The sequence below is a fragment of the Sander vitreus genome, chromosome 23 (assembly GCF_031162955.1).
Source record: "Sander vitreus isolate 19-12246 chromosome 23, sanVit1, whole genome shotgun sequence".
NCBI classification, from domain to species: Eukaryota; Metazoa; Chordata; class Actinopteri; order Perciformes; family Percidae; genus Sander; species Sander vitreus.
Genome location: NC_135877.1, coordinates 2,618,218 through 2,638,119, shown reverse-complemented (window position 1 = coordinate 2,638,119; position 19,902 = coordinate 2,618,218). Strand labels below are relative to the sequence as shown.

Sequence of the window (19,902 nt, the reverse complement as noted above, 5' to 3'; positions counted from 1 at the left end):
CCCCACCCTCCTCACCAGCATGAGTTCCACCAATCAGAGGCATCACTGTGGGATTGTGGGATTGTTCAGGATTGTGGGTAATGAAGTACTTATCCAAGACATCGCGAATAAAAGACATTTATCTCAAAACAAGGGTAGTGCCCCATGATTTGTGGTGTCTATATGAGCATATACAATCACTGAGTCATGTCGGCATGCTGGTTTTAAGTCTACCATCGACGGTTATGATTTTATGGCTTATACTCCAATTGTCAATGGAGAAATTGCATTGTATTTTTACTTCCGGAATCCCGCTGTGGGAGGGACTGTTGAGCTCTATTAGAGTAACTGCACCACTTAAGGTGTTGTATAGCAAGATCAATGATGGTGCATGCCTGTATGTGTGTGTGTGTGTGTGTGTGTGTGTGTGTGTGTGTGTGTGTGTGTGTGTGTGTGTGTGTGTGCGTGCGTGCTTGTGTGTTTTCAGTCTATTATCCAGAGTGACAGGGACACTGATCTCAAAAGAGAAGTTGCAGTCAATTTATTTATTTTTTTGTCAATGTCAAAACTGCATAGACACTAGAGATAAGGACAATTTTGTTTTTGTAATTTGAGTGAACTCAGTCTTTAAAGCCACACTCAATCCAGGTTATTGACCTAAGATAACTTCCCATTCAACAATCATATTGATCCCTACAGCTTCACATCCCAGCAGATTCCAAAAACAGAAGAAGATAGCCTATGCAGTTATGTGATTTGTTTTTTTCTCTCCTTCCCAGGTCTTTAAATAGCTTTCGCTCTGGTAGCTCAGATGATATCATGAGATCATTGGATCATCAGAGGAACATTATCTACATTATGCTTTCTCGCCTCTCAGTGTCTTTCTCTTCTGGCTGTATGGTTCTTTCTCCCAAATATATCCGAAACTCGTGGCATTACCACAGTGCTGCTTCCATTCAGTCTTCTACCAGGAACTGCATATGTTTCACTCGTTCATGGAAATAATGAGTGGAAGTAAACTAAACTATGACGTGTTTCTTGTTTGCTGTATTTGTCCTTTCTGTTCTGCCAGTCTTTAAAACATTTTCCCGACACTGTTTGGAATTCACAATAATATATCACTTAGGCTAATTGAAGACATTGGATACACCCATACATGCAGCCATGGGACACCGACTGTAAAATCACAAGCTGAAGGAGCCAAAAAGAAGAATGTCAGATGCAGTGAAGGTGTAATAAAAATAGTTTAAAGACACATTTGGTTGATCTTACGCTTGTAAATCTATGCTAGAGATACTTTTCCACAGTGTCAGTGTCAGCGAAAGCCCTTCCACACAGACCTCTTAGTAAGTCAGGCCTGAGGGAACCAGAAACACAGAACTCTGCCTAGTTACCAGACAAGAGGAAGTGAGCAGTGTTTTCCCTCTTCCATTTCCTCTCCCACTCACCCCTGCAGATGGACAGCGCCTCCGAGTTGCAGCATTGCTCAATGAGCTGGTTGCAGCTCTCCACCATGCCCTCCAGCTGAGCCTTGTCACAGGAAACACCCAGGAACCGGGCTAACTGTTCCACTAATGGCCCCAGATCCTGGAAACCAGAGGAGAGGAGAGGAGAGGAGAGGAGAGGAGAGGAGAGGAGAGGAGAGGAGAGAAGAGGAGAGGAGAGGAGAGAAGAGGAGAGGAGAAAATGGGGGTGTATAAAAATGGGAAATCTATGAAAGTAATTTCACACACAAATATAGAGAAAACCTGCCGCCCTCTTGAATTCTAAAATCTTTAGTGCCAATATGCTAACATTCTCACAATTACAAAGCTAACATGCTGATGTTTAGCAGTTATAATGTTTACCATTTTCACCATCTAATTTTAGTGTATTGGTATGCTAACATAGCACTAAACACAAAGTACAGTTGATGGAAATATCATTGTTTTTACATTTCGGTTAAACAGGATATAACGTGTAAATCAGTTAGCCCTAGAGAAGCTGGTAGGCAGATTTTGTTAACTTTGGACAGAGCCAAGCTAGATGTATCCCCCTATTTCCAGGCCCTCAGGAAGTACACTCAGCCTTGCAGCCAATATAGTTCAGTGGCTACTTTTTTGCAATGAAAAAAAAACTCATGCCAAGACACCTCCAACTGCAAACAAGGTTGATTATGACTCTTTCTACTATACTTTTTTTAATTTTTTTATCAATGGACTTTTTATATTTGAAAAACTTGATATGATAACACCTGACATCACCACAATGTAAAGTCTATTGGCCGAGAGGGAACTCAGGGGCGGGGCCAGCGCTGTATGCGCCAAGTAAGCAGCTCCATTGAACTAAATAGGCCCCAATTTTAGGACCTGGTATCCAGTTATTATTATACATCCATGCCCCATGTCTTTAAGCTAAGCTAAGCTAACTGTCGCCTGACTGTAGCTGCTTCCTATTTAGCGAACCTTCTCATCTAACTATTGGCATGAAAACAAAAAAGTGCATTTGCCAAAATGTGACGCCCGATCGTCCAGTCTCCCAGAGTAGTAACTTGACCGACCAGATTCAGTTTATCTCTTTGTCTTAGTTTAGGTTTTACACAAACCCATACTCTGCTTCTGACTGGCTAGTAGTCCTTACCTAGGTACTGTCAGGGCACGCCCTCATACTCTGCTTCTGACTGGCTAGTAGTCCTTACCTAGGTACTGTCAGGGCACGCCCTCATACTCTGCTTCTGACTGGCTAGTAGTCCTTACCTAGGTACTGTCAGGGCACGCCCTCATACTCTGCTTCTGACTGGCTAGTAGTCCTTACCTAGCTACTGTCAGGGCACACCCTCATACTCTGCTTCTGACTGGCTAGTAGTCCTTACCTAGCTACTGTCAGGGCACACCCTCATACTCTGCTTCTGACTGGCTAGTAGTCCTTACCAAGGTACTGTCAGTGCACGCCCTCATACTCTGCTTCTGACTGGCTAGTAGTCCTTACCTAGCTACTGTCAGGACACGCCCTCATACTCTGCTTCTGACTGGCTAGTAGTCCTTACCTAGGTACTGAGCATGTGCGACTCCCAACAAAGATGGAACAGAAGTGAGATGCCTCACTCTGTAGCTAAAACAGAGAGCTCAACACACAGGGTGAAAAGAGGAGCTGCAGCAATGTGCAGTACAACAAAAATATGGTGTTTTTTGAAAATTAAACCACATAAACATATTCTGGTACAACATCTAAATAAAATTATGAACCTGAAAATGAGCATAATATGAGCACTTTAATTTGCATGTGGCTCTGTTTGTCTATAGCTTCAAAAACAATGACATTCATTTCTAATAAGCAGGCACATTTTCAGGCAGTTTAATGAGTTAAAAAGGAACAATTTCAAAGTAGCTCTCAGATCTGAGGCAGTCTCTGTAAGTACCTGCTTCACTTAATGTATATAAAGTAGAGGATAAATAGCTCCAAGAGTAATACAGCATTGCATGTTTCAAATGGCATACAATAAAGAGTGGAAGGTTTCTTTATTCATACACTAGGCATGCCAAAGGCAATGTGAAATGTTAGATCAGTTGTTGTTGTTGTTGTTCTCTCTCAGTTGTTGTGTCTTCTCCCTTCCGTTCTAAAAAAATCTATTCTAAGAAAAGCCTATCTGCAAAAGAGAGGACATGTCTGAGCCTGTGTCTCGTAAACATTATAGCCCAAGATAAGGTAAAAAGGGACCTTTGGCAAAGCATAGGGCAAATATTGATTTGGCATATTATGTTCTTTTTCTGGAGAGTTTTACGCAAGAATGTTATCTAAAGATAAGCATTGCAGAATAATCTTTAAACTAACTTGGTATTTACTAAAGTGTGTTTACTCTATTATCCCACTTCCAATATGTTTTATTGTAGCCTATATTTCACTCTCTTTATCTTCTTTAATGTTGGGTGTTTTATTTTCTGTACTTTCATTGGTAAAGAGCATGCATGTTCAGAAAGTCCCTTCACAGTATAAATACAGGTTAAAAACTAACTTCCCACCAAAGAGCTACACAGTACAGACAGTCATTTATCAGTACAGCCGCTCCACTGCAAACATGTACTGACTCATTTTCTATGATACCAGTTGGAAGAGTCAAATCCTCACAAAGGTCAGACTAATGTAATGACTTGGGGTTAAATTATGTCAAAATAAGAGTTATTCAATTCAATATATACCCAAATATTCGGGATACTTTTTGTCCTTTCCTTTTATTTATGTGTATACATGCGAGTATGGGTGTAGGTGTGCGTATGTATCATATATGTATGTATGTTCATATATATATATATATATATATATATATATGTGTATATATATATATATATATATATATATGTATATGTATGCATATACTTATGTGTTTGTATGGGCTAAATGTTGTCTCGCCTCTTAATACTGCAATATGGGCGGGATGAGGGAGAGCTTTAGCGAGTGTGAATGTACATGTGCTGTATTGTCTTTGTCTTACAGTGCTGCTCATAAGTATTCATACCCATGCTAAAGTTGACTAAAAAGAGGAATAAAAAAATAGGGCATCCCGTGACGGCCCGGGAGTTGCAACTTCACTGTTTTGGCCACTGTGTTCATTTTTCTCCAAAGCCGCGCGCGTTTCTTGGGGGCCCAGTATTCATAGGTACTAACAATCTCAACTGTGTTATCTGGTATGACAGTCTGAGATGAAGTGGGTGCTTTTTTTCTAAAAATCCATCAGATTGTCCTTTATTTTGCTCGTATCGATCTTTAGGTGAGAAGATCAAAGATTAATAGCAATAAAAAAAGCTAGCAGACAATGGCAAAAAAAAACAAAGCACAACAGTGAGGATGTTACCTTGTACATGTCTTCATATTTCAAGAAGAGGACATTAGAGTCATTACGATGTTCCCAGAATTCCTGAACATGTTCAAACCAGGAACCATATCCCACTTTGAGAGAGAAAGAGAGAGAGAGAGATAAACATACAGCTGGATGAACTTACAGTAGTCTGGAGACAAAACAGTACAGGAGTTCACTGACTTGAAACCAGATAGGTCACAGTGTCCCAGTCCTCCTACATACGTACGCTTGTCATGCATGAAGCGCCGGCAGAACTCTTGGAAGGTTCCCCGGTAGCTCATGGTCCTGAGAGAGCGGTGGAACTGGTAGTAAGACACCACCAGGTCCTTAGGGTTACGAGCCATGTAGATCACCTAGGAGAGAACCACAGGATACACAATGTGAGTCCTAATGTAAGGCTGTTGTTGTACAGTACCGTCCTGTAGAATTTGGTTATTGGAGCTGATCAATTATGTTGTTTTCAGAGTAGCTGAAGTAGCTCAGTCAGTAGGGAGTTGGGTTGGGAACCGGAGGGTTGCTGGTTCAAGTCCCCATACATAAGAAGAGGACATTAGATGGTGGTGGTGGACTGGTAGCTGGAGAGGTGCCAGTTCACCTCCTGGGCACTGCCAAAGTGCTCTTGAGCAATGTATATATGTACACTGGCAGGTTATTTCTCTGTAAACAGCTTTCTAATTTCAATGTATTGTTTCACTGTTCTATACTACTTCTTCTTTATCTGCGTGTAGATGGTGCTGATGCATTGGCATCAACTCCACCTTAAAATATAGCTACCAAATTTGCAGACGTCTAAATAAGCATCTTAATGCAATGGAAAGTCATGGCTAGTGTCCAGTCTTGGTGGACTGACCTTGGCCTCTCCGTTGTGCATGGCTGTGGGGAGGAATCGATAGGGAAGATGGCTTTTGATCAGACGAGGGGACGTCAGCTCCTGTGGAAACACAAAGCAAAGTCAGTACTTATTACTAAAGCATGTGCAGAGGCTAAGCCCAAGCGTTAAGCCCTGAGGTGCTTTTCCACGGGTAGAGTAACTGACGCACTTTTTTACCTTTTTGATCATTGAAAGTCCAAGTCATATTTGCAGCTAAAACCACTGGTTCCATTTATTTCCATTTCATCTTCTTTGGTTTCCCAGACAAATGACTGCTTGTGTGTGTGCCTGTGTAGTGGTGTGTGTGTGTGTGTGTGTGTGTGCGCACATGCACGTGCACATGGTGAAAAACTCTATGTGCTTCCGGGTTGCACCCGAGGAACCAAAGATTGGTTCCTATTAACGGCACTAATTGGCTCTTATAACATCTAGTAAAAAGCCAAAATACTTAGTATTAACCTAAAAATGAGCAGAATAGGCCACCTTTGATAAGAAAAACAGCAACCTATACATTCCATGCAAGTTGAGGCTTTCTGTTATAAATATGTGAAGTAGCCCAAGCTGAGATAACATCATCAGGGACATTGTTTTTCAGACTTTGGAAGACTTTATGCAGACTGCAGAGCCACAGAAGACATGTTTTCACATTCCCCCATTAGGCCTGTGAGTCATCTGACCTTCAAGTGTAGAACCTGTGTTGTAAGGAAGGTCAATGGGGTTGGTTGGGTGTTTACAAGTTTACAGCTACAATAGCAACACTAGCTATTCAGCTTGCTGTTTGGACAGACAGTGCGTGTGATGGCAAGCGAGGCTTACCTTGTTTGATTTGTGCTGGTGTTTGAGACTAGCATCCTATCATGTTTCACATTACGTGTTGTCGTCGTGATGCTGCTACACCCAGCAGAAGGCACACACACAACAATGCATTCATTATTTTGCCAGCTAGCAAATCTTAACCTAAAAGCCGCCACAGACCCAGAACTCCTGCAGTCCTGAAATGAAGAACTGAATGAGTGCTAACCTGATTTCAGCTACATTACCTGTATGATGTCCAGGCCAGGTTGGGGGTACTCTAAGACGGGCAGCTGTTCATCGATGTTCATGAGGCCGATCTCATCTGGGTCTGCTCCCTGACTCACTAGATACACCACCTCCTGAAGCAGACTAGTGCCTAAGAGGAGAGAGAAGAGAGCCAGAGGACAGTCAGTCCTGGGACGTCAGGGAGAGAACAAGGAAGGAGGTTGTCAGTGGTGGAATGTAACTAAAAACTAGATATTCTGTCTGGTATGTTCCAGTTTTTCTAGGCAGGTTCATTTGTATTGTGCCTTTCACCGAAGCAATTAAAAATGCTTTACATAAGAAATACAAAGGCATGTGAAAGAAACAAAAAGCAGAATAAAATGACAGATAAAAGGATTAAAAAGAATATAAAGTAGAAGCCGTGGTGAAACGTAACTAAGTACATTTACTCAAGTACTGTACTTAAGTACAAATTTGAGGTACCTGTACTTTACTTGAGTCTTTTCTTTTCATGCCACTTTCTACTTCTACTCAGAGAAGAGAAATATTGTACTTTTTACTCCACTACATGCATCTGACAGCTTTAGTTACTGGTGACTTTACAAATGAATATGTTTGCACACAAAACACATGCAGTTTATATAATACAATGTTTTATTATAAATGAAACTAGCCAACAATATAACAATTCAATTCAATTTTATTTATAGTGTCAAATCATAACAGGAATTATCTCAGGACACTTTACAGGTCTAGACCACACTCTATAATTTACAAGGACCCAACAATTCCAGTGATTCCCCCAAGAGCATGCATGAATGCGTAAGTGCAACAGTGGTGAGGAAAAACTCCCTTTTAGGAAGAAACCTCGGCCAGACCCAGGCTCTTGGTAGGCGGTGTCTGACGGTGCCGGTTGGGGGTATGATGAACAATGGCAATAATAGTCACAATACAGATATTGTAATAGTAGTTGCAGTACGCATTGCAGTGCGTAGCAGGGTGTAATAGGGAACAGCAGGGCGTAGGGCAGGACCACGGCGACAGCTGCTACCATGATGTAGGTGCCATCATGATCCAAGATGATGATGCTGGGCGGAAAAAGAACATAAGGACTCCGGGGAATAAGCTTCCCGGAGCTATGTTAGTAACAAGCATTTCTGTGACACGAATACACACAGATGGAAAGAGAGAGGAGAGAGAAGCTCAGTGTGTCCAAGGAGGTACCCCGGTAGTCTAGAACTATAACCGCATAACTAAGAGCTACAGAGAAGGGGAGATAGGGAGGCTGTGTTCCGTGATTGTGGCTACACACCTTCCCCCGCCGATCTAGGCGAACGCTGCAACTCCTCACTCCCTAACTATAAGCTTTATCGAAGAGGAGAGTTTTAAGTTTACTCTTAAAGGTGGTGACGGTGTCTGCCTCCCGAACCCAGACTGGGAGCTGGTTCCACAGGAGAGGAGCCTGATAGCTAAATGCTTTGGCTCCCATTCTACTTTTAGAGACTCTAGGAACCACAAGTAACTCTGCATTCTGGGAGCGCAGTGCTCTAGTGGGACAATAAGGTACTATGAGCTCTTTCAAGATATGATGGTGCTTGACCATTTAGAGCTTTGTAGGTCAGGAGAAGGATTTTAAATTCAATCCTGGATTTTACAGGAAGCCAATGCAGAGAAGCTAATACAGGAGAAATATGATCTCTTTTTCTTAGTTCTTGTCAGAACACGCACTGCATCATTCTGGATCAGCTGGAGAGTCCTAAGAGTTTTATTTGAGCATCCTGATAATACGGAATTACAGTAGTACAGCCTGGAAGTAACAAATGCATGGACTAGTTTTTCAGCATCTTTTTGAGACAGGATGTTCCTAATTTTGGCAATGTTACGAAGGTGAAAAAAGGCTGTTCTAGAGGTTTGTTTTAAGTGGGCGTTAAAGGATATATCCTGATCAAAAATAACTCCTAGATTTCTGACAGTAGTGCTGGAGGCCATGGCAATGCCATCTAGAGTAATTATATCTTGGGATAATGATGTTCGGAGGTGTTTAGGGCCCAGCACAATAACTTCAGTTTTGTTTGAGTTTAACATCAGGAAATTGTAGGTCATCCATGATTTGATATCTTTAATGCATACTTGAAGTTTAGCTAACTGACTGGTTTCGTCTGGCTTGATTGATAAGTATAATTGGGTGTCATCTGCATAACAGTGAAAGTTATGAGTGTTTTATTGAGTTTTATTGAGTGTTTCCTAATAATATTGCCTAGAGGAAGCATATACAAGGAGAAAAGAATTGGTCCAAGCACTGAGCCTTGAGGAACGCCATGGCTAACTTTAGCGTACTTGGAGGATTTATCGTTGATATTGACAAATTGAGATCGACTTAAACCAGCTTAGTGCGATTCCTTTAATGCCAACTAAATGTTCCAGTCTCTGTAAAAGGATAGTATGGTCAATAGTGTCGAATGCAGCACTAAGATCTAATAAGACAAGTATGGAGACAAGTCCTTTGTCAGCAGCAATTAGAAGGTCGTTAGTAATTTTCACCAGTGCGTCTCTTTGTGCTATGATGCTTTCTAAATCCTGACTGAAAGTCCTCAAATAGACTATTCCTATGTAAAAAGTCACATAACTGATTAGCGACTACTTTCTCAAGGATCTTGTAGAGAAAGGGAAGGTTAGATATAGGTCTATAGTTGGCTAAGACCTCAGGATCGAGGGTGGGTTTTTTCAGAAGAGGTTTTATAACAGCTACTTTAAATGACTGCGGTACATAACCTGTTAATAAAAACATATTGATCATATCTAGTAATGAAGTGTTAACCACAGATAACACTTCTTTAAGTAGCCTCGTTGGGATGGGGTCTAAGAGACAGGTAGATGGCTTTGCTGAAGAGACCTTTAGCATTAATGGTTGAAGGTCTATAGGAAAAAAGCAGTCTAAGTATATGTCAGGTCCTGTCGTTCTTTCTAGCACTCCTGCATTCAAAAGTGAACCGTTAGAAGTTAAGGGCAAAAGGTGAGGAATTCCATCCCTAATGTGTGAAACCATTAAAAAAACCGTATATCCCGGGTGATGGAGTCACCAATAATTATTGTGGTTGGGGGGAAGAGCGGACGAGGAGTGGGGGGGCGTGAATGGCCGGTGGCAGGAACAAAACAGCCAGTATCGGTTTCAGATGGACAAGGAAAAGAAGAGGAATATTGCTTACCATTCGGTGGTGGAGAATGTTTTAGAGGAAGGTTGTCATTTGGCTGGTTCAGGCAAGGGAGGCCATCGGACCGTCTGACTACCGCATCCCTTAGAAGTTTTCACCGCGAGGCAGCGGCCCTCTCCCATGACAACAGCTGGTCAGTCGGCTTTGAAGTGGGGCGAGCCTGGGTAACCACATCGGCCGTTACCGGGGGAACATTCGGCTTCGACAGGGCATCGAAGCGACTGGAGAGGCTGAGGGCAGGAGGCAATGGAGCCCTACCCAAGGCTCTCTTTCGGCTGCAAACCACTTTAGTCCAGGATGGCCTGAAGGTCAGTGTCGAGCAAGAAGATGGATGTGAGCAGGCGGATGGGTCCCAAAGCGCAGGATCCTGGAAAGCCGCCGAAAGAGTTGTGATTTGAAGCGATTGATTTTGAGCAACGTCCAGGTAGGCTGTTAACAAGGCATCTTTGGTTTTTAAGTCCTCTGAGAGCCGACAAACTTCTTCCCTAAGGTCAGAAATTTCTTTGTTTGCATTTTCAAGCAACGAGGAAATCCTGTGGGGAAATGGGGACTTGCCAGGTGTGGAGGTAGTCATGGAGCTGGCGTTAGCCTGAAGCTAATGTTTACTACTCGTAGAAAATTTGGTCCTCCACGCACAGGTACGTAGATTTGCGTAGATGCTGGCTCTTTCTAGAGACTAAAGACTACCAGGGGGCTAATAAGAAACAAAAAACTAAGCAACTAGTACAACATTTTTCTCGAAATAATACTGTTTTCCTCCGTCTGTCTTCTCTACCTCCACACTCTCACACATAACAGCCTACAAGTCCAGCTGAATGATTAGACCATTTAATACACAACTGTTTGGATCATTTCCAGTTTCTAAAATGGGAAGACTTTTCTGCATTGAGTACTTTTAAAGTACATTTTCCTGATTAAACTTTCATACTTTTACTTAGCAGTCCTTCCAGAAAAATGCAGAGTTTTTTTGTGATTGTTGCGGATAAAAATCCTTGATTATGCGGCACGTTTTCTTAATAAATGCGATGGAATATGCAGGATATTTATGCAATTTTATGCGATGAAATTGCGTGAACTTGCAAAAACTGTGGTTTCATCGTGGCTTCATCGCGGGATTTGCAGCTTTTTGATGATGTTCACGTCGCGTAATTACGTCACTTCATAATGTTCCCATGGCAACAGGGGAAAATGGCTGCTCTTGTGTGAAGTAAACGCAACATTTTTCAACTTTCTGCTAAGATATATGTGTGACTTTTTTGCAATGAAAATGCGGGGATTAGAAATCATGCAAGCCCCGCATATTTTGCGTGGAAATCGGCAATTTATGCTGCGAAAGTGCGGCGTATTTGAAAAAAATGCGCCCCTCCCCCCCCCCTGCATAAATATGTATATATATGTAAATATTTTCAACGCAGGACACACCTGTATTTTTACAGTGTGGTATTAGTACTTTTACTTGAGTAAAGGATCCAAATACTTCTTCCACCGCTTGGTGGTTGTACACAGGGGATGAACTTAATAAAAATAAGACAGACTAAAAGCCAAACCAGCTGTTGTAATGTTAGATGAAAGAATGTTTGCAAAACTGGTGCGATCACACACAAGAGGCCAAACTAGTGTTTCTTTAGATTATTAAAGAGAAGAATCTGTTACAAAATGGAAATTCTAGCTGCACAGGACACCAACCCCCATGTACAATCCAATGGGGGGAAAAAAGCTAAAAGGAGAGTGAATGTTGGACTTGCTTTCCTCCAGGTGTTGTGTTTTCAGCTTGCTCTGTCCCCAAATGACCCAAAAAAATACAAATTCATGGAGCTTTGAAAAACTACTCCATTGATTAGTTTAAACGAAGAAAAGAGACGAAATCAATGCAGCATAACCAGACATATCGTCTTTCATATTCCACACATTCTTCCTCCTTGTCAAAACCCAAAATGCAACTAGACCACGAAGGAATAAGTACTTTTCCCACTTTTTCAGTCAGTCTCAAGTAGAAATACCAAACAATTCCTGTATTCCTGTATTAAAACAGAGTCTTTCCTAGGCTGACGTGGTCATACTGAGTCTGATACTGCTCCATTGGGCTGTGATTATGGGGCGTGTTTCAAGAAAGAAAGAAAATGCCTCTGCACTCAATTGGATAGACCTACAACCAATCAGAGCAACGGAGTATGTGACGTATGTTGACCACAGGGTTTTCATTGCACCCCATCTTCTTAGCGACCATCGGGGCCAGCTGATAAATTAAACTTTTGCCGAATCTCGTAGGAAGGACGGCAAAACCATCTTACTGATCGACAAATACCTTGATCGCGATTCACTGTTCCTCTTTTAAAATGAATATCTTCTATAACAGACGCCATGGCGGATTCTACACATCTCAATTCTCCAGCGGCAGCCATCTTTGTTGTAAACAAATTCAACCCAAGCGCTCTTTGGTGACGTGGTTGATTATGTTACTGTTGATCATCTGTCCATCATCGTATGAAGCCCGTCCTGACAATTTGATTGGTCCGAACAGCTCTGGTTGGAGCATAGTTGCTCCGCAGCGAATCAAGTCCAGACCGAACTTCCCGACCTCAAGTGTTGTGGGCGGAGCTAAGTTCAGCTGGCATCCAGGCTAAGTCTTTCTCATCATAAGACTACTATATTTTTGTTTGCAGATATGCTCGAATATACTCGTCCAATATGACACTTCTTTTGAAAAAACAGGAGTTTAAAACTGCAACAAAATGCAGGCTGGAGGCTGCTATCAGATCCCTCAGTTTTTATCAGAGTATGATCAATTCAGAATCAATAGTTTTTTAGTAAGCTATGACAGCAGCGACTGTTCTCAGAGGAAGATGATGTAGGCCACAGTATTTGTGTTGCCTCAGGCTGGCCACATGCTGGCTGTGAAACCAAAGGAACCACGTCACCAAGATGTTTGTCAGTTTCCCTAAAAATGCTCTCTCGCTCTAAAAGAAAACTTTTATTTATCATTTGAGCCAGTTGCACGTATCGCTGTACTGCATGCATGGAAGGGTCCAGATTCATTCATTCAAAATTCTTAGAAATGTTTGAAACCATCTGTTTCATGATTTCAGACCGAAGCATACAAAAGCAGCTTCTCATTTCTAGCCGGTGGCCTATGCAGTTGTTTTCAGCTGAAATGACAACTGCTGCTTCTAGATTTGATCAGCTATAGCTAGCTGGCCTAAGATCAGGTTACCTACATGAGTTGGTTAACCACAGTTTCCAGCTGATTTCTCTGTAAAGAGGTCTTAAATACGCACTTCACGGCTGCATACACATGCAGTAAAAGACAGAGATTAAAGCTGCATGTCTCAGGCAAAAAGTCAAAATCGTCACCAGTTGATGATCAATGTAGAGACAAGACATGTAAGCAGCCAGAAAAATTGTTGTTGTGTAGCCGTTATTAACCTATACTCTTTTTTTTGTTGGTTCTAGAAGGCGTGGACCTCTATAGTCGCCTCGCTCCGCAAAATGTATGCCGAATTGTCTATTCTACAAACATGAGTTGTGCTTTATATGGTTGACATTGGACGGATGCTCATCAGGATTGTAAGATCAACTTGCCAGTAGTCTGGATCAACAGAATTAAATTACCAGCATAATTGCCTGACATGATGTCCCGCATCTTCAGGTTTCTGTGTTGCCATTCTCAAACTCTGTTCGCTTTGGAAAACAACAACAAACTTCGAGCTACAAGCTACACGCTGAAAATGGCAAGTTTTGAAGAAAATTTGCATCGTGCAACAAGGCAGGCCTGCTTGGTTCTTTCAGGGACTGATGAAGATTTACAAAGAATATGTTTATGGCATTTACTATCTAACTGGGACGTTTTGGGACCGATTGGTGGAGATTGCTATGGACGAAGTACAAACAACGATAAGTCCTTCCCGAGAGACCATTTTGCAGAGCCCCCATCACTGCATTCAGAGCTTAGCACCGCCCAAGACCATTGTGATTGAAAAAATGCAAACAACCCAGACCATTTTCTTTTTTATCCTAGAATGTACTGTATGTGTGGTGGAGCCAGACCTTACTCCACAGCGCTGTGGAGATAGGTCTGGCAATGCGAGACTAACTTGCCAGTCTCCTGCCAGTTCTGCTAGCCTGGGCTAGCTGGCTGGTCAAGGCTGGTGAAATGTACACTAGTGTAAGAGTAAGGTGGGAAAAAGATAAGCTCAAGCTAGCAAGATCATTTCTGCAGCTATCTCATGACTGCGAGTCACTCATCAGCATTGGCGATTTTAGACCCTTTTTAAGGGGGCTCATAAAAAATAAAAAAATTTCATCTCATCTCTAAAAATTATAATACTAAAAAACATTTTAATTTTAATTTTTTTAAATACATTTTAGTGCTTCAAGTTGGAGTTCGCAAACTTGTCTGTTAGTGACAGAGGACAAACAATTCCAGGTTCAAAGGGCTTGAAACAGGTTTAATATCCTGTTGTCTGTCGCCGATGCTATCCACCTATAACCCAGTCAAGGAAAGGGTTAACAGAAACGTAGTGTTGGCCAATCAGAGGTGGTTGTGCCAGACTCCCGCCTTTGGCTGAGTCTCTATCTGATCTGTCAGAGCGAGAGCAGGAGACGGTTGTGAAGTTTAACGTTGGTAGTCCCCAGAGAAGAAGTTAGTCATTTCATGGCTCAGATTAGAACCCAAATTGAATCCTACTGATCCTAGAATCGCCCCCTGCTCATCAGGATAGAAAAATCAACTCAGCAGTCTGCTGACTCTGCTAGTCTGGTCAAAGTTTTCAAATTACATCAGAGTATACACAGAGAAGAAAGATGGAGAAGACAAGCTCAAGCTAGCAAGACCATGTCTGCGGTCATCTCATGACTAAAAGAGTCGCTCATCATGATAAGGAAATCAACTCACCAGTCTGCCGACTCTGCTAGCGTGGCTGGTCAAAGTTTTCAGAGTGTATCAGAGTATACACAAAGGAAAAGGTGAAGATGGCTGTCAGCTGCGACTTGATATTATTTAGAGAATTGCACTTTTCTTTCCACAGTCAGCATGAGCGGTACTGAGTTACATCTTAATAAGCCGAAGGTCACCATGCAAGCGTCGGCTCGGGGCGCACACCACCTTTGGACTCAGGGAAATGTGTCTGTAGTGACATATAAGTTATGACATACTACCTATGCCAGAAAGTATAGTGTTATATGATATAACACTATACTTTCTCGCAGTCTGATGGACGAATCTGGGTTTGGTGGATGCCAATAGAATGCTAACTGCCTGAAGGCATAATGCTAACTGTAAAGTTAAAATTGTGGATTTCATTAGCTACATTTTTCCAAAATGTAATTTACATTTCCCTGTCCTTGTTAAGAGTAAGCATTTATCTTAGTTGCTAAGTTAGCAACTGTTTACCTGCATGCATGCAACCAAAGCAAACATGATTGGTCAATACTACTTTGACTACAAACTGAAACCAGAAGGTTTCACTTACCAAGATCTTGCTGCTTACAGATTCTGCATTTATGCAGATATCTGTTTATAGAGACTGGGGAACTTTAGCGTTGCATCTTCATAGAACTGGAGATATTGCGAGAGACAGATTACATAAACAGGGATGGTCCAAATTGATGCAGCAAAGATTGAGATATTCTGACTTGTAGTCTTCAAGGGTTGAGCTCCAAAAGACAATGAATCCTACACTTCCCTATATGCAATTAGCATTAGCTTTCATTAGACTCTCTCTGCCTGGTACACGTCGACATGTTTCAAACTCCATGTCTCGAGTTCCCAAATGCAGATATGAATTTGTAATCTGCAAATCCAAGCTAACCCTAATGACATCATCAGGGTTATTTTCTCAGACTTCAGTAAGCTCCTCCATGAGCCACAGAATACATTATACTGTTACATGTAAACTATTTTCACAGGCTGATTCATACTACTAGTCCCCATGACTAGTGGGGATTTACAACCCGTTCTCACTCCAAACTCGCAAAATACGGACGCTTGGGCAGTGGCTGTCAGCGTCAGATACGACGCAAAAAGCACCCTTCAGTGTGCGTGTAGAACGCACCGGGCAGAGCAGCAGCTACACAGCGCTTGAAGATGACGTAGCATTAAGAGCGACTACGGTAGCGAGTAGTATGAAAGACCAAAAATCCACATAGGGAAGTTGGTCGGGGTGGTGGATGGGTCAAACAACACAGGACTTTCACCCAGGAGACCGGGGATCGTGTCCCGGGTGTCACGTTTCCTAAACCCAACCATCACTTTCTTTTCCTAAACCCAACTGTCCCGTTCTTCTTTTCCTAAACCCCAAACCCGTTCTTGTCCCACGTGTCATGGAAACGTACCTTTATAAGCCCACCCACAAACTTTTCCTTAACCTAACTGCGTCAAAAGTGATCCCCAATAGTCCCGACCCAGCACGTTTAGATAAAGCACGTTTAGATCTGACAATAAAGGAGACTTTTAGCGTCAATAACAACGCCAGAGGCACTTGACCAAGCGTCCGTATTTTACGTGATGGGAGATAGAATGTGTTGTGATTTCTGACATGCAAAATTGAGTGCCTCTTTAAATTGCATCTTTTTTTTATTTTGCAATCCTCTTTGCACAGCAATGCACAGCATGCAGCCAGAGATGAGGGTGTCCTCTCCTCAATGTCGCTGCTTCTTACTTGCCCTGTAATTTGTGTGTGTGTGTGTGTGTGTGTGTGTGTGTGTGTGTGTGTGTGTGTGTGTGTGTGTGTGTGTGTGTGTTTGCAGTGCAGAGGTGGGTTGCCTGCAGGGAGACATGATTGAGCATATGGCTGATGTCAAAACAGTCATAAATGCACTGCCATCATAAACTGTAGCACAACCCCACACTCTCACCCTCCCCGGTTTAAAGAATCTTGCAAATCCCGTTGGCCAAGACTGTCACATGTGAGCCAATAGCCTCCCAGTTCTGCGGCATCCCAACCACGTGGCCTGCTATGTGCTTTCTTTCCCTTTGCACCACAAGAGGATTGATTCACCAAAAGTGGGGAGGAAAGAGATTCTTGCTTTCTCATGTGCACAAGAAACAGTAGAGTAGAGTTCTTTGGATGTAAATGAATGCATTACTGTTTTCACTCCACAGTGTCATCTTATTGAATTGAGACAAACTGTTTAGAGCTTGGAGGACATGCATGTATTTGTGTATGTCTTTTTAAAGGTTCTCAGCACAAGACACGTTTGTCTCCATCCACAACATTTAAATGTGGAAGATTCAGATCACAAGGAGTTACATGGTAACCCAAAAAATACCAGCCCAGTATCCCTCAGAATTACGTTGATCAGTTATTATGTTGTCAGTTTTTGTTTTGTTTTGTTTTTTTTACAATTATTTGATATAATATTTTGGAATTGCACTTTTGTTTCCACAATCAGCATGAGATGTACTGAGTTCCAGGACAGTCTAACGGAGTTTTTCCATTACATGGTACCTGCTCGACTCGACTCGCCTCGACTCTACTCGCCTTTTTTGGTTTTCCATTATGATAAAAAGTACCTGGTACCTGCTAACAGGTACTTTTTTTAGTATCACCTCCGTCGAGGTTCCAAGCGAGCTGAGGCGATACCAAAAGGTGACGTGAAAACTTGCAGGCTACTGATTGGTCGGAGAGAATCGTCACTAATTTGCGGCATCATTGCTAGCGACAGACGGGGGTGTCCTGCGGTACTAAATCTGCAATGGAAAATGGAGGACGGGCACTGCGGTCGAGTAGAGTAGAGTCGAGCAGGTACCATGTAATGGAAAAACGCCATAAATGAATCATGAAGTGTATAGCACAAGGCCTCTCTGGGTGGAATGGAAGACTGCAACACAAATCTATGCTCGCAGGGCAAAACCTAAACAGGAAGCTGTTACACACGGGAAAGTTTGGCTCTACTGCTTTCTCTCACAGTATCATGTAACAGAATGTGTATACAGCAGTATTATGCAGCAACACGCTGCGTTCCACTCATTAACATATGCATACAAATATACAATGCATTCACACAATTAAACCCATCAAGGGTTATTTATTGTCCTAATGAAGTCTACCCTGTGAAAATAAATGATTTATTAACTGAATCAAAATTATATTACAACACCTTTAAACACATTGTTGTGTTTTTCAAAGTTCAAGATCAAAACTTGATCTTTTAGTTTCAACAGTTTTTTTTTCAAATGATCAATATTTTTGGCCCAGATTTAGCTGCGTACCCTGTGTGCTACCCCTCATTAAACCCTGTGACCCCCCCTCTTATGTTTTTGTTCAAACCCCTTTATTCTCTGGCTTCTGGTACTGTCACAACTAAAGGCTTAGTCACCAGAAATTACAAAAGTGAAATCAATGTCTTCTGATGGAATCGCTGTGATGAGTGGACTCGCTCACAGGGGCAAAGCCTGCACAATATTTTTACTTTGGTGAACCTATAATTTGCCCACCTATTTTCCATCTTCAATAACTTTTTATTGAAAAAAACGTTTGTACTTTGTAGTAGTAGATTTAAGCTTTAGTCAGACTACATTCTGGGAAACTTACTCTGTGTTTATAGATGGAGATGCATTCTTTTTTTGTAAGACTGACATAATGTTTAGAGCAAGGTTGTATATATTATCATATATGCATGTCAAATGATTCAATTGATTCTTTATTTTTTGATCAATCAAGGTTTCTTCTTCTTCTATTCACGATCACTAACTGTGCATTGTTGACTTTCTTCTGTTGGCCTATCCTATACAGGACGGGTGTTCCTATGATAGATAAGAATCAAAAAAATGTTTTATTTTATTGATCCCACACTGTCACCATCAATTCCCTTGTTAAAGGAACATGCCGACTTATTGGGACTTGGTCTTATTCCCCGTATCCCCCAGAGTTAGATAAGTCCAAACATAACCTTCTCATCTCCGTGAGTGTTGTAACTCTGTCTGACGCCCCCACCGCTAGCCTAGCTTAGCACAGATCCTGGAGGTAATCGGCTCCATCTAGCCTAGCTTAGCCCAGATCCTGGAGGTAATCAGCTCCATCTAGCCTACTGCTCCCAATAAGTGACAACATAACGTCAACATGTTCCTGTTTACATGTTGTGATTTGTCACAGCGTGTACAAATAACAAGGTCACATGAGACACAGCCATCTTCTAACCGTATATAAACTGGGAACTATATTCTCAGAAGGCGAAGCACTGCTACTTGGGTGGAGTGACATTACTCCAACTCTGAGCGAACTCCAGGCGATCACCACGGGGCTTCTCAGGTGCTGCGAGCAAATCACTCCGCCCAAGTAGCAGAACTAGCATGTTCCTTTAAAGCACTTTAAGGGTAAAAAAGCTATGGAAAAGATAATGGAGTGATAAATAAAAATGGCACAAGATGAAAACAACCAGAAATAGGCTACAAATTAAAAAAAAAAAAGCTATCTATAATAAACTTTATTTATATTGCACCTTTCACGTTACAACGTGCTTTAGAACTGATTTAAAACAGAGAATAAAATCTACTAAAAGCCTAAAATACACAAAGAGCCGGATGAAAATAATACACAAGAAATAAATCCCAATAAAATAAACAAGCAGCTCATAAAATCAGGATATGTTTTCTGATAGAAGTACGTTCTCTGATGACACTTAACCCTTGTGTTGTCCTCGGGTCAAATATGACCCATTTTCAAAGTTGTTTCTATGTGAAATAGGGGTTTCTTTCAAACAAATGGCCCAAAAATAACATGGAGGCACATTGTATGGTTTGGAACCCATACAACATTCTTCACAGGTAAAATGAATGATTACTTACATTGTTTTCCGGGTGTTTAAAATGTTCAAATGGTTTAAAAACAGTATCCAGACTAACATTTGACATATACCAGTCTGTGATCCACTCAACATCCTCAGATCTTAACTATTAGTCATAATAATTCATAATGTATGCCTTTTTTAAATAAAAATAAATGAGGTATAATTTCATATAAATTAAAAAACGTTTAAAAAAAAGCGCC

General features: G+C 41.6%; 1 protein-coding gene across 1 annotated transcript in view; it reads right to left on the bottom strand.

Annotated features, from left to right (window-relative positions):
* Window positions 1-19,902, bottom strand: part of sult4a1 (sulfotransferase family 4A, member 1) — a 29,106-nt gene that overhangs the window by 7,375 nt on the left and 1,829 nt on the right. The window contains exons 2-6 of the mRNA XM_078243127.1: window positions 6,725-6,855; window positions 5,664-5,744; window positions 5,040-5,166; window positions 4,808-4,902; window positions 1,428-1,566 (exon numbers count right to left, since the gene is read on the bottom strand). Coding sequence (XP_078099253.1) covers window positions 1,428-1,566; window positions 4,808-4,902; window positions 5,040-5,166; window positions 5,664-5,744; window positions 6,725-6,855 — 573 coding nt within the window. The remainder of the gene's footprint in view (window positions 1-1,427; window positions 1,567-4,807; window positions 4,903-5,039; window positions 5,167-5,663; window positions 5,745-6,724; window positions 6,856-19,902) is intronic.